This window comes from Macaca thibetana, chromosome 18 (genome assembly GCF_024542745.1).
Source record: "Macaca thibetana thibetana isolate TM-01 chromosome 18, ASM2454274v1, whole genome shotgun sequence".
Lineage (NCBI taxonomy): Eukaryota > Metazoa > Chordata > Mammalia > Primates > Cercopithecidae > Macaca > Macaca thibetana.
In genome coordinates this window covers 63,184,505-63,197,828 of record NC_065595.1, presented here as the reverse complement: position 1 = coordinate 63,197,828, position 13,324 = coordinate 63,184,505, and the positions used below count along the sequence as shown (strand labels likewise).

The window sequence follows — 13,324 nt, the reverse complement described above, 5'->3', positions numbered from 1 at the left end:
ATAGTTATAGAATATTCCAATTCCATCATCTCCTGTGTCCTTGAGAACCAAGATTCTCAGTATGGAATAAATATCTAAGAATAAACATATATAGAAGAGGTTGCATAAGAACCCTATAGTATTTATATCCTAGTTCTTCCCACTGAAAAGACCTAAGAACAGTGATTAACCCAGTAGCAATGACAGCGTATCTTCCTAGTACCCAGATTGTGTTCTTGTGAAACCATTTCCCACTAAAAAAAGAAAGGGCTTTTCAGAAACATACTGATTCCAGGACTGGGCAGGAAAGGTTTAAGTGGAGTTTAGAATATTTTGTCATACCAGATATCAAAGAAGTTCTCAAAGATTACTACTTTCATGTCAAAAAGACCCCCAAACCAACCTAAAAGGCTCCCACTGATGAAAGATGGCACAAATTTGAGTTCACTAAGGATAATTATTTCAATTAACTGAAAACCATCAAATATTTTTAAATCTATGAGTTAATGTGATATTTTTAAAAACTGATTACATATGGAATATAAGAGAAAAAAAATTTATCTTGAAAATTAGTAAATAAAGAGGGGAAATCAGGCATTTATCCTACCATTGCTATATGAACTAAATCATTAAGTAAACAAATAATGTGTAAGAGAATATTCCAACTAGTAGTTGTAAAAGTAATTATAGAATATTGCATTTTACAACTCCCAAGTACTAACAGATCTAGGCATTGAGCATAGATAACTCCTAACAACATAAAAGACAGACAAACTAGACATAATGTGCCTCCTGATGAAATAAGCACATGACCTCTAGCCTTGCCAGAAAGATTGAACCTGCATCTGATCAAATCTCTGAATCTGGATTCCAATTTTCAGGCAATACAAAATACAGAGGAACATGATGAACTCCACCATGAGTATGAAATCAGCAAAATCCAGACTACGGGAACCTCTATGGGGCAAACAACCTAGATTCTCAATAGATAAATCAAAATAAGTGTATGTTAAAGGTGAATTTTAAAATCTATCAGATTTTTTAAATGGGTAAGACAAACCAGAGCCCAGGGATGCACACTTGGGTGAAAAAAAAAAAAAAAACATAAAGAAATGCACGAAAGTAAACGCAATAAAACTCAGGGTATTAGTTAAGTACTATTAGAGAGACAGCAGAGATTGTGAATATTGGGGCATGTGGAGGGCTTCTAGGGTGTCTGGAAAAGTTTTGTTTCTTGATCTGGGTAGTGGTTCCAAGGTGTTTGCCTTATTATAATTCATTAAGTTATATATTTATTTTGTATGGTTTTCTGTATCTGTGTATAATGAAAATAAAAGGATAAAAGGGAATGAAGAAGAATTCTATGAAGAACATAAGTTTAGCCAGGAGCCATAGTTCACACCTGTAATCCCAGCACTTTGGGAGGTGGAGTTGGGAGGATGGCTTGATGGCTTGAGACCAGCAGTTTGAGACCAGCCTGGGCAACATGGCGAAACCCTGTCTCTACAAAAAAAAAAATAGCCAGGCATGGTGGCGCAGACCTGTAGTCCCAGTTATCCAGGAAACTGAGTCAGCAGGATTGCTTGAGCGCAGGAAGTTGAGGCTACAGTAAGTCTTCTTCGTGCCACTGCACTCCACCCTGGGTGACAGAGCAAGACCCTATCCCCAAAAACAAAAAGAAAAAAGAATGTAAGTTTAACCTAGAGGGTTAAGGAAAAAAACCAACAAGTTGCAGAATTATATTTACTATGTAATTCAAGTTTTATACAAAGTAGAAGAGGGGACATATATACTATCTAGAAAGATAGTCATCCGAGTTTAATGGTTGTTACCTTGACAGAGATAGTTTGTTATCTCTTTGTAAAGTTTGGTATGTTGATTAAAAGGGGGAAAAAATGAATAAATTATATACATATATACATATATTACATATGTCTATATATATATACACCCATACATGTGCAGATGTATATAGACATACACACATATATATTTGCTTTATTTTTGGCTTTGAAATAATTGCAACCTTAAAAAAGAGTGACACATGTAATACAAAGACTCCTGTATATCCTTGACCCAGATTGAAATGTATGAATTGTTGAGATATTGGCTCACTTGCTCAGTCTTTCTCTCTCTCGCTCCATTTGATAGCTGCAGATACATTCCTTTACCTCTAAATGTATGTCCATGTATTTCTTTAAAAACAAGGATATATAGAGATATAATTTTCTAATATGGACACACATAGTTATTATCCTGGAAAATGTGCAGGGATTTCACATAACAAATTAGATGAAGAATGTGAAAATAGCATTTTTAAACTGTAAAGAATTATTATTAAACAATGCATGTCTCTTTCTATTGATATGCCTTAAGGTAATTGGTCACTTTTATCTGAAGTTTAAATAAATTAGTCATTACCGGAGCACAACTTCAGATAATACAAAATGAGGAGACAGCCAAAAATTGTAATAGTTTTCAGTAAGCGTTCAAAACCCAATTGTAGTTTAATTTGTTTAATTCTCAGTGCCTCATGAATTTGATATTAGGAAAATACAGATAAGATGTCCTGGAAGGTAACAGAAAATTGAGGATGCTCCCAAATCTCTAGCAAGTCAACTAAAAAGTGAGAAGTTACTGGAACATCTAGTCAGGAATGTTGTTTCTTAAGTGGGGCTCAAACCTAATATAAGTTATATACAGGAGGAATATAAATCAATAAAAACTTATTCTTCAAAAAAAGAGGGCCCCCATTTCAAAGATTTTTTTCCAATTACACCAAATATTTCTGTAGCAAATTTTAAAAATACATTAATAAACAATTTATGAATCATATCAGCTTTTTTTGTTGTTGTTCGTTTGTTGAGACAAGATCTCTCTCTGTGGCCCAGGCTGGAATGCAGTGGTACAATCAGGGCTTCCTGCAGCCTCGACCTCCCAGGCTGAAGTGATCCTCCTGCCACAGCCTCCCAAAGTAATAAGTGTGAGCCACCACACTCAGCCCATATGGGCTTTTTGTAAAGAAGACTGAAACTGGTAAATAGTTTGAAAATCTTGATGGCGCTTTTCAAGATTTTGACATATCTGAGTTTAGTCTATTTTTGTGAAAAATGTGAGTATCTTGCCAGAAAATATAGGGCATGTTTCCATACCTTGCACTAAATTAAGCTTGACACTGAAATTATTTGACAAACTAGTTACTTCAAAAGGCACTGTAAAAATACTCGTTTCTAAAATGTTTGTGCTAAAAAGTTATACCAAAATACATGAACTCTGACAATGGACTGATAAAATTCTTCTTCAAGTTTGCGTTTATAAATAAGAACATCATGCATTGGAATAAGCCCCACATTTCCTTGCATTCTACAAACAATGCCCTTTTTCTTTAAAATGTAATCAAGGCTGATGGTGACAGCTCATGCCTGTAACCCCAGCACTTTGGGAGGCCCAGGCAGGTGGATCACTTGAGGTCAGGAGTTCAAGACCAGCCTGGCCAACATGGCGAAACCCTGTCTCTACTAAAAATACAAAAAAAAAAAAAAGGGAACCTATTTTTGGAATTATAAACTGGATGCCATTCAATTATAGCCTGTAACAGAAAGGAAATAAAATGCATTTGAGCTTAACATAACCAGACGCTGCTTTTTCTTCTGGGGATTGAAGTTCGCAGATGCTTGGAGAGGTTGGTCCTCCACCAGGTGGAGGCGAGTGTCTCAACGCGTGTGTCTGTCCGCAGGTGAGCGAGATGGAAGTGAACGGGCAGTTTGAGTCTGTGTGCGAGTCCGTGTTCAGCGAGCTGGAGTCGCAGGCGGTGGAGGCGCTGGACCTGCCCATGCCCGGCTGCTTCCGCATGCGGAGCCACAGCTATGTGCGGGCCATCGAGAAAGGCTGCTCCCAGGACGACGAGTGCGTGTCCCTGAGGTCGTCCTCGCCACCGCGCACCACCACCACCGTTAGGACCATCCAGAGCAGCACGGGTGAGTGTGCAGGCCCGCAGCCAGCCTGGCCTCTGTGCTGGCTACGGCATGACTGTCCCCAAAGACTGTGCCCTTGCTGTCATCATGCATAGTTGCCAGGAACAAGATACCACCCATGTCCTACAAACCAAAGGTTTTTCTTCCCTATCTGCCTCTATCCCCGCCTCTGGCCACTCTCCCACACCACCTTCCCAACTCCATCTCTGGCACCCGCAGGGGAAACTGCAACTACAGCACCATGAGGGAGGGACAGCGCAGCCCAGCGGGGAGGGACTTCCAAAATGCCCACACAGGTCCTAGGAGCTGATCCCTGCCAGCTCCTACTCCCAGTGATTAGGCTTGGCCTTTTAGGGCTGTGACCCTAAATGAACCAGACACCCTACTTATGACCCATCACAGAATTGAAATGACTGTTTTATTCCAAGATAGCCACAAAGTGACTATCCCAAAAGACCTGAAATATCACTGTGAGAAATAAGAAGGAAGAAATGGATGACCCATAATATCGATCGCACATTTTATGAGTTTTATTTTAACAGAAAGCAGATTTATTTCACTCTTTTAAAACTTCTATCTATCCCGTATAAATAGCACCTCCTTTTCCCTCTAAACTGTATTTAAGTGTGTGTGGTTAAACTGTATTTTTGTCAGTAGATTTTAGGCACAGAGACACAGAAAAGCTTAACGAGTTTCCGTGACACTGGAACCTGCATAATAATATAGCCGTGGGCTATGTATGACAATGTGTGCATATGTATTATATATATAACATTTGAGTTCCAAAAAGAAAATCCCACTGTTTAACTAGGCTTAACTTTATGATTGAACTCAGCATAACTTCAATATAGAACATTCTACAAGAAGATCATCAAACTTAGACTCAAGATAAATAATGATGAATAAATTAGAAAGAAAAGCCTGTGTCAGAATATTATATCATTCCATTTTAGTGCTAGGTGCATCAAATGTCAGTAATTATCATTCAGTCTAGAACTTTTGCAGGCTTAAGAGTTAAAAGGTCCTCAAATCCAAGTTAAAATCCTAGATATATGGAATTGAGGTGATAGTTTTATTTAAAATAAATATACGGGTTAAACAAGAGGAGTTCATTCTTGACCACCGCAGACTGAGATCTCAGTGTTAAGAGAAGAGATGCTTCCAGACCTTGCATTGGCCAGGCAGCTCAGCAGGGAGCCCAACAGCTCAGACCCTGGCTGCCTACCTCCAGACCAGAGATGGTGGATGTCCGTATGTTCTTGATCACTAGGAAATTCTCCAAGAACAGCCACAGATTAATAAATTAAATGAGAGTTATTTATGAAGAGAAAAAAATAATTTATTTTGAAAAATCAACCATGAGCATGTTTGTGTGTGTTTGCATTCATGCAGTGTGATTTGGAAGGTCTGCCCTGTCCCTGTAGTGTATCATTATGTCTTTTGGTGTGTCCCATTTTCACCACCCCAACCCAACACACAACCCGTTCCCAGTGTCTGGTCCATTCTTCTGTATGATGAACTCATTGCCTGCTAGTTGAAATCGTTCCTTAAATATGTAAAATGCAGATTCTGGCCCAGAAGTCACAAGGGGTGCTCTCAGGAGAACAGTCAGGAAGGAAAGGGCTGCTGGCTCACTCCTTTACCCTCAGGAAACAGTGTTGCGGATAAAGTAGCAAAAGACTTGGAATGGTTTTTCTCTGCTCACCTGTCGGATTTGGATTTGCGTGTTTTTGTCATTTTACTTATACTTCCTGCATCAGCGCCTGTCCCATGCTCTTCACTCCAAACACACAGGGGTCTGCCGTCCTAAGACATTTCTCAGATACTCTGGAGGCTCCCAGAGCTCAAGCAATAGAGTTGCCAAATAAAATCTAGGTCGTCCAGTTAAATTTCAATTTCAGGTAAAGAGTGAATAATTCTGCTGGATAGGTATATCCCAAATATTGCATGAGAAGTACTTATATACAGAACTATTTGTCATGTTTGTAGTAAAGAGTGAATAATTCTGCTAGATAGGTATATCCCAAATATTGCATGAGAAATACTTATATACAGAACTATTTGTCATGTTTGTAGTATTTTCTGAAATCCAACAAGCCTATCAGGGCAGGAGATGAATGAGCCCTGGGAGGGTGTCTCGTGTTGTTCCATTTTGAATCTGAGTTGAATCTAAAGGGCTTTAGCCAGAAATGCTATGTGGGAAAACACCCAAAACGGGGAGAAGTGAATCCAGCTGCAGAGACGGGATCGCGTTCGCTTCTTCCTGGGCTCTATGAATCGCAGCCTAAGTACGGAGCCACCTCCACCTGCAGCTCTCCTGGGGAAGGCTCCAGGCTTGGCTGCCCCTGCAAGGATTTAAGGGCAGAAAGGTGTGACTTGCCCCTGGGGTTCGTGATGGATAAAATGCCGAGTGTTTGCACAGGGCAGCTGTACTTCACCTAGAATCATTAAACTAAACATAATGTGTCATCTTCACAGGCGTGGAAACATAAACAGTTTTAAGTACTAAACCATTACAGTAGATTAACTAAGTAAGCACATAGGATATTTTTCCAATATTATCTTTCATAGTTTCTCTATGACATGAATTTGTTCTTTAAAAATTCATTATTTTATGATATGATAAGGGTCTATGCCCTTTATTCTGCCCTTCCTACTACTCCTGTATGCTATTTCTCTCTCTCACACACACACACACACACACGCACACACACACACGCATTTCCTTCTCGTTTTCTCACATGATCTCGGTACTGTCATATTAATTTTCTTCCTCGTTTCCTTTTTACATTGAATCAAATATAATTTCCTGTAGAAAAATGCAGAAAATTGATTTTCTTACGGGACCTACTAATTTTTGAAAGAAAACACTCATCTTTGAAAATTGGGAAATGACTTTGCTCTAATTTGATTGATTTCCCCAGATGCACGGGTCAGATGCACATCTCGGTTTAGCAGGACTTGATGTAGATGTAGATGTGTCCTTTTGCCTCTCTTCTCTGCTCATTATTTTCAGATACTCACAGCAGATTTTGTTTTTACTAAACTTACTCTTTGTCCGGAAAAAATTCCTCATTTTGTCCACTGCACTTATTAGGCAGAACTTCTCTCCACAACAGTCCACATTCTGAATCTTTGACATTTGGTCAGCCCATTTTAATTGCTCACATTTTCAGCAAAATATGCTATTAAATCTTTCTCTCCTAGCCTTGTTCTTTATTCGTATTCTTAAAATGAAATCACTGACAAGAGTCTGATGCCATAGGAGAGAATTATGAAGATGGGCTCAGCTCTAGGTGGCTGCAGGGATCCTCTAGCTATTAGTAGGTGAGCAAGGATGAATGGAGATAGCTCAGCAAATCAGGACAAATCAGGGATGAAGTTACAGCAACTTAAAGTTATGCTTCCTTGGGCTTATTGACTTCTTGGCTTGTCTAACTACGGTAGAATCTCAGGTTCTTTCAGCCTGTAATCTACTTCAAGCACCCAGATTTCTCTCCATCAATAGACTCAACAAGTTTTCATATAAACCACAGTGCCTGGGACTACTAGATTAATATTAGAGGAGGAAGTATTAGAGCAGTTAATATTACAGTAAGAATATTAGGGTAGGAAAGTAGAATGAAAACATGATTCAGTTAATATCGTGACTGAAAAACAAGAACCCTTGCCTCAGTCATCTAAAATATTTTAGGTAACAGTAGAACTTGATGCTTGAAATACACCCAGACTTCCACTTCAGAGGACTGGATTAGGCCTGCCTCTGAAGCAATATACCAATGCAATTGTATGGGTTTAAGGGGAAGTTTTTGTTTTACTTCCCGTGCTGAATATTTCCTAGGACCTATCAAAAGGTATTATCACACTGTAGCTAGGCAGACTTGTATCTGGTGATATCAGTAGTCTGAATAGGCAGAAACATTGTCTAATAATCATACACGGTGATCTAATTATTATCTAATAATCACACATCCGGCCAAATGCAGGCACACACTCATAAATGTACAGAAAAAAAAAAACTTCAAAAAGGACACAAAGTAAATCATTTGCAGTGGTTTCCCAGAAAGTAGTAGGTGGGGAGAGGCAGATGGTAAAGAGATAAGGAGATATTAAAAATAAGTATTTATGACTTTTTATGATTTTAATGCCAAATATAACATTTGAATAGAACTAATGCTCCTTGATAGAAGTAGGCAAACTATCATGATGTATATTCTCTGGGGGGGTTTTCTGTTTGGTTGCTTTTGGTATTTTGAGACAGAGGCTCCTTGTGTCACCCAGGCTGGAGTACAGTGGTACGATTATAATTTACTGCAGCCTCCACCTCCTGGACTGCAATCCTCCATCTCAGCCTCCGGAACACAGGTAGCGGGGAATACACATGCGCACTGCCATGCCTGGCTAATTTCTTTTTTTCATTTTTTGAGATGGGGTCTTGCTCTGTCACCCAGGCTGGAGTGCAGTGGCGCAATCACAGCTCACTGCAACCTCCGCCTCAAGTGATCCTCCTACCTCAGCCTCCTGAGTAGCTGGGATTACAGGCGCATGCCACCACACCTGGATAATTTTTTGTGTTTTTGGTAGAGATGGAGTTTCACCATGTTGGCCAGGCTGGTCTCAAACTCCTGGGCTCAAGTGATCTACCCACCATGGCTTCCCAAAGAGCTGAGATTACAGGCATGAGCCACCACACCCAACAGATTCTCTGGTCTTTTAAGACATTTCTTCACTTTGAAATTCCAAAGAAGCTTTATGTAGCAATAATACCATTTTTATAAAGAGTAAATAGGTTCATTTGCCACACTGTTACTGTTAAAGTTTGGCCAGTGTGCTATGTTGTTTTCTTTTTTATTTATTTATTTTTTAATTTTGTGGCAGGGTCTTGCTCTGTTGCCCAGGCTACAGTGCAGAGGTGTGATTATGGCTCACTGCAGCCTTAACTTCCCAGGCCCAAGTGTTCCTCTCACCTCAGCCTCCAGAGTAGCTGGGACCACAGGCACATGCCACCATGCTCGGCTAATTAAAAAAAAAAAAAAAAAAAATTGTATAGATGAAGACTTACTATGTTGCTCAGGCTGGTCTCAAACTCCGGAGCTCAAGTGATCCTCCCACCTCAACATCCCAAAGTGCTGGGATTACAGGTGTGAGCCACTGTGCCCCACCAATACTCTAATTCTCTTCTTAGAGGAATTTCTTAAACAATGATGGAGTTGAACTGTTCTCCTCTCCTTCACATAGTTCAGGAAGGGGAGTAAGGACCCAGGGTACAGTGTTCCCCATGTGAAAGCAGTGCTTACCCTCTTGGATGTGGCTTGGGACCACAGTTACAGAAGTATTTACAGTTTGATGTTTGTAACAGGAGAAATCATATTTTCCTCTAAGTTGAGACACGTTCTTCCATCTTCCTACCTTACATCCTCCCCCATTCCTGGCAGCTCTGAGACGCTTGCTCAAGCCTTGCTTAATATAGCAAAAACAACTAACGTTTTCATCAGCTGAGGTGAGAACTAACATTCAGAAGGTTCTCCTGAGGATTTGGGTCTTCATTCCGAATCAGTCATCTTACCCAGGAGACCACACCTCACCCACCTTCATACACCCCACACTCCAATCCCACACATACTGCTCCCCACTCCCCCTAACACAAACCCTAAACCCTAGGCAGAATGACATTAAGATAATAATTTGTATTTGCAATACGCACAGCAGGCATTCAAAAATGGAAGAAGAAAGGAAAAGCTGCAGAAAAATCTTTAAGTACTCCACAAACTGCACAAGCCACAGATGATTGAATAATCAAGGTAACTTTCCTAGGGAAATAGCATTGCTATTAAAACAAGTTGAGTCATCAAATATTAGCAGTAAAAAAACTTCTACATCATCCAGGCTAGTGGTCTGCAAACTATAGCCTGTGGACCAAGTCCCGCTTGCTGCCTGTTTCTGTAAATTAAGTGTCATCAGACATAACTCACACCCATTTGATTACCTGCTATCTCTAAACAGAAGTTTCAGCAGAGTTGAATAGTTCCCTCTTTTAAAAGCTGAGTTGAATTGTTCGTGCAGAGTAGTCTCTGCAGGAATGTTTTGGTCCACAAAGCCAAATACATTTATTATGTGACCCTTTACAGAGAAAGTCTGCTCCGCCTATCTAATTCATTGAACCCATTCGAAGGTAAGGAAACTGAGGCCCATAGTGGTGAACCTCCAGCAGGAGGCAAAGTCAGAATAAGAAGCTCAGGTCTCTCAGTAAACAGCCCTTTGTTCCTCTGGTGCCCAGCTCTACAAATTATTTATTGCTTGAGTATGAAGTTAATCTGAACTTCAGTTTCTTCATGTATAAAATGAGATTACAATGCTGATCCTCTTCCCAGCATTAATGACCATTTTTGGAGAATTCTTAGAGTTCAGAAAAAGCTCACTTCTTTCTGCCAAGCACCAAGTTAATTAATAGATCCTTGTTATAAAGCAGGGAGGCAAAGGTTCAGAAGTTGAAGGGACAGATACCAATCAGAAGCTTTCTGAATAAAGCACCTTTCTTTTCTATTCAAGATAAAATCAAATAATAAATATTCAGATATTGCCTGGACTGGTTCCTTGTCTCCCTGCTAATGAGTTTTCCTTCTTTGAATCTCTCCAAGTGGAACTGGAGACATCGCGTACTTCCACCCTTGCAGGCTCAGATGAAATAAAAAAGAGCAAGATTTATGACACAACCTACTCCTCTTGAGAGGCAGCTTATCCTTGTCCGCTGTTACATTGAAGGAAACTGACAGTGATGGTTTTCAGGAGACTTTTGGTTATAACTTTTCCTTTCTTCTTTGGGGCACGCGAGGTGGGATTCCTCTATAATATTAGGAAGTCATAAAAATGCAAAAGTCCTATCAGACACAGAGCGAGATTTAAAATCTGAAGAATACCATCTGCTTCCACCTCCTGCAGTTGTTTGGAAGCGCATAAATCACCTCTTGGGAACGGAGTGCCAACCTTGAGGGGCTATGCCGCACAGACAGCCAACAAGCAAGTCCACCGTTGCCCACATTCGGGGTTATTGCATGGCAAACAGTGAAGGGGCTTCCAGGGTTTTATGGCACACTGGCCTTAAAGGCTGTTGTGAGGTTCACATGAGATCATTCATAAGGAAGCATTATGCAAATTACAAATTAGAATGCCTCTACTTTGGCTTTGATTTGAAATCTCTCAATCTGGCTTAGTTTAATAATAATGATAATAGCTAACCTTTAAGCACGTATTATTTGACGAGCATACAAACAGCTGCATAGATTATCTAAGGTAACCATAATGCATACTCTATGAGTTCTACATGGTATTATCATTTAAATCAAACAGAGAAAAAAACAAATAAGACTTAGAGGGTTTATACAATTTGACCAGGCCCCACAGCTAGTAAGTGAAATTCTCTCTGTAATCACCAATAAATGCCTTGGCAACTATGGTATAATCTGAAATAATTTAATACAAATCCATTTCTGGAATAAAAGGCCTAGGAGCTGTTTTCTTTCATTCTTTCCTCTCACAAATATGCATCTAGCTTCCTGCCATATTTGAAACCTGTATTTTCTATAACAATTTCTGAAAAATTCTCCTTTTTAAAGAAACATTTGTTCACATATTATTGACGTGGCCTCTCATGTTGGTTTGTCTGTGAAATATCTGTTTAAAGAAAAAGATGTAAAAAAATAGACTGAAATTAAAGTAAATTTTTTTTAAAGGCTATAAAAGGAAAATACTCTCTGAGTTTAAAATTTCCTGTTACACTCAGTCGTTTTGACATTATGTGTACTTGGAAGATCAAATATCCAATCCCCTGATCTAGTCATGGTGGTGTCAGACAGCACTAAATGGAAAAAATAATTTTTGCCAACTCATGCGTAAATTAAGCAGGTGGCAAATTCTGTTTTGAGGCTGATGAAGTGGTCAGGTATCTGTGCCCTTAGGTTAAGTGAAAAAATACTAAACTAATGTAATTCTGATCTGACTGGTCTCTTGATTGACCTGTAAAGCAAAGACGTGAACAAGAGCAACTCAGTTACAAAGGTCAGTCAGAAAACACAAACTAGAAAAACAGGCTCTCTCATGTGAATCTTTATCATTCACTTTTTCCTTTATGATACCTCCACAGGCACCTTTTTTTTTTTTTTTTTTTCTAGAGGCAGGGTCTCACTCTGCCGCCCAGGCTGGAGGACAGTGGTGCAATCCCAGCTTACTGCAGCCTCGACATCCTGTGCTCAAGCAATCCAGTAATCCTCTCAACTCAGCCCCCAGGGTAGCTGGCAGTACACCAGGCCCAGCTAATATATATATATATATATAATTTTTTTTTTTTTTTTTTTGAGACAAAGTCTTAGTCTGTTGCCCAGGCTGGTCTCAAACTCCTGGGCTCAACCAGTCCTCCTGCCTCAGCCTCCCAAAGTGCTAGGATTACAGGTATAAGCCACTGTGCCTTGCCCATAGGCACTTTTATGATGGAAGAAACTGCCATTTAAAAAAGACTTCATAATCCACAGTTGTCTGATCCAGTTTGTATTAAACATTAACAAATATGGCAAAGTAATAGCAGTTGGAAACTGTCCGTGTAATTAATACTGGCAGTTGGACAATGCTGCAAAGCCACTTTAAGAGCAACATTATTCAGCTCCAGGTGGTAAATCCAAGTCCTGAAGTTTTGTATTTCTGTCTATACCTACTGCCACTGACTTTCTGTCAAGTTTTCGGGGCAAACCTTTCCTGCTGCCAAGTGTCCTTGATTAAGAACAGAGAAGACCAAAATGAATAGTACCGTGATTTTACTATGTTGGCATTTGAAACAGTCTCACATTTATTTTAATGACAAATCAATGATCGTGTAACTATGACGATCATTTTGAAAGCTTTCTTTGCCATCTGCTGGTGTCCTACTGACATGCAATTTCCACCAACATACAAGAGAATTTTTCTTTTGTTTTACTTACTTTTTACTTACTTTTTTCTTCCAATTATCAATATTACTGAGAATACTAATTTTAATTCTATAACTTCTAATTAAACTTATGGAAGAAAATAACTAGTCTAAGTTATCTCTAAAAATATGACAGACTGTCAAAGTTTAATTAGCTTTTATCCCTAGAATATTTTGTGATTTCAAAGGGGTACATAATATTATTAAACTTAACAGTGATTAACCAGTTTCATGTTGTAGAGATGTAAATCTGACAAGAAGTATCAGATCTAATCAAGACAGAAGTTCATCCTGAATTTCTGGACAGGACTGCCATGCTGTCTCTCTTCAAATCCAACCTTCAGTTTCTTTTTCACCTAACATTCCATTACATATTTGCCCCACGATGAAATTTAAAATGTGTGAAAATTAGTGG

General features: G+C 39.3%; 1 protein-coding gene across 17 annotated transcripts in view; it reads left to right on the top strand.

The window, feature by feature from the left end:
- The window catches only part of DLGAP1 (DLG associated protein 1), a 959,039-nt gene that overhangs the window by 727,986 nt on the left and 217,729 nt on the right, over nt 1-13,324 (top strand). For all 17 annotated transcript variants that reach the window (XM_050767436.1, XM_050767440.1, XM_050767437.1 and 14 more), the window contains one exon: nt 3,716-3,956. In XM_050767436.1, coding sequence (XP_050623393.1) covers nt 3,716-3,956 — 241 coding nt within the window. The remainder of the gene's footprint in view (nt 1-3,715; nt 3,957-13,324) is intronic.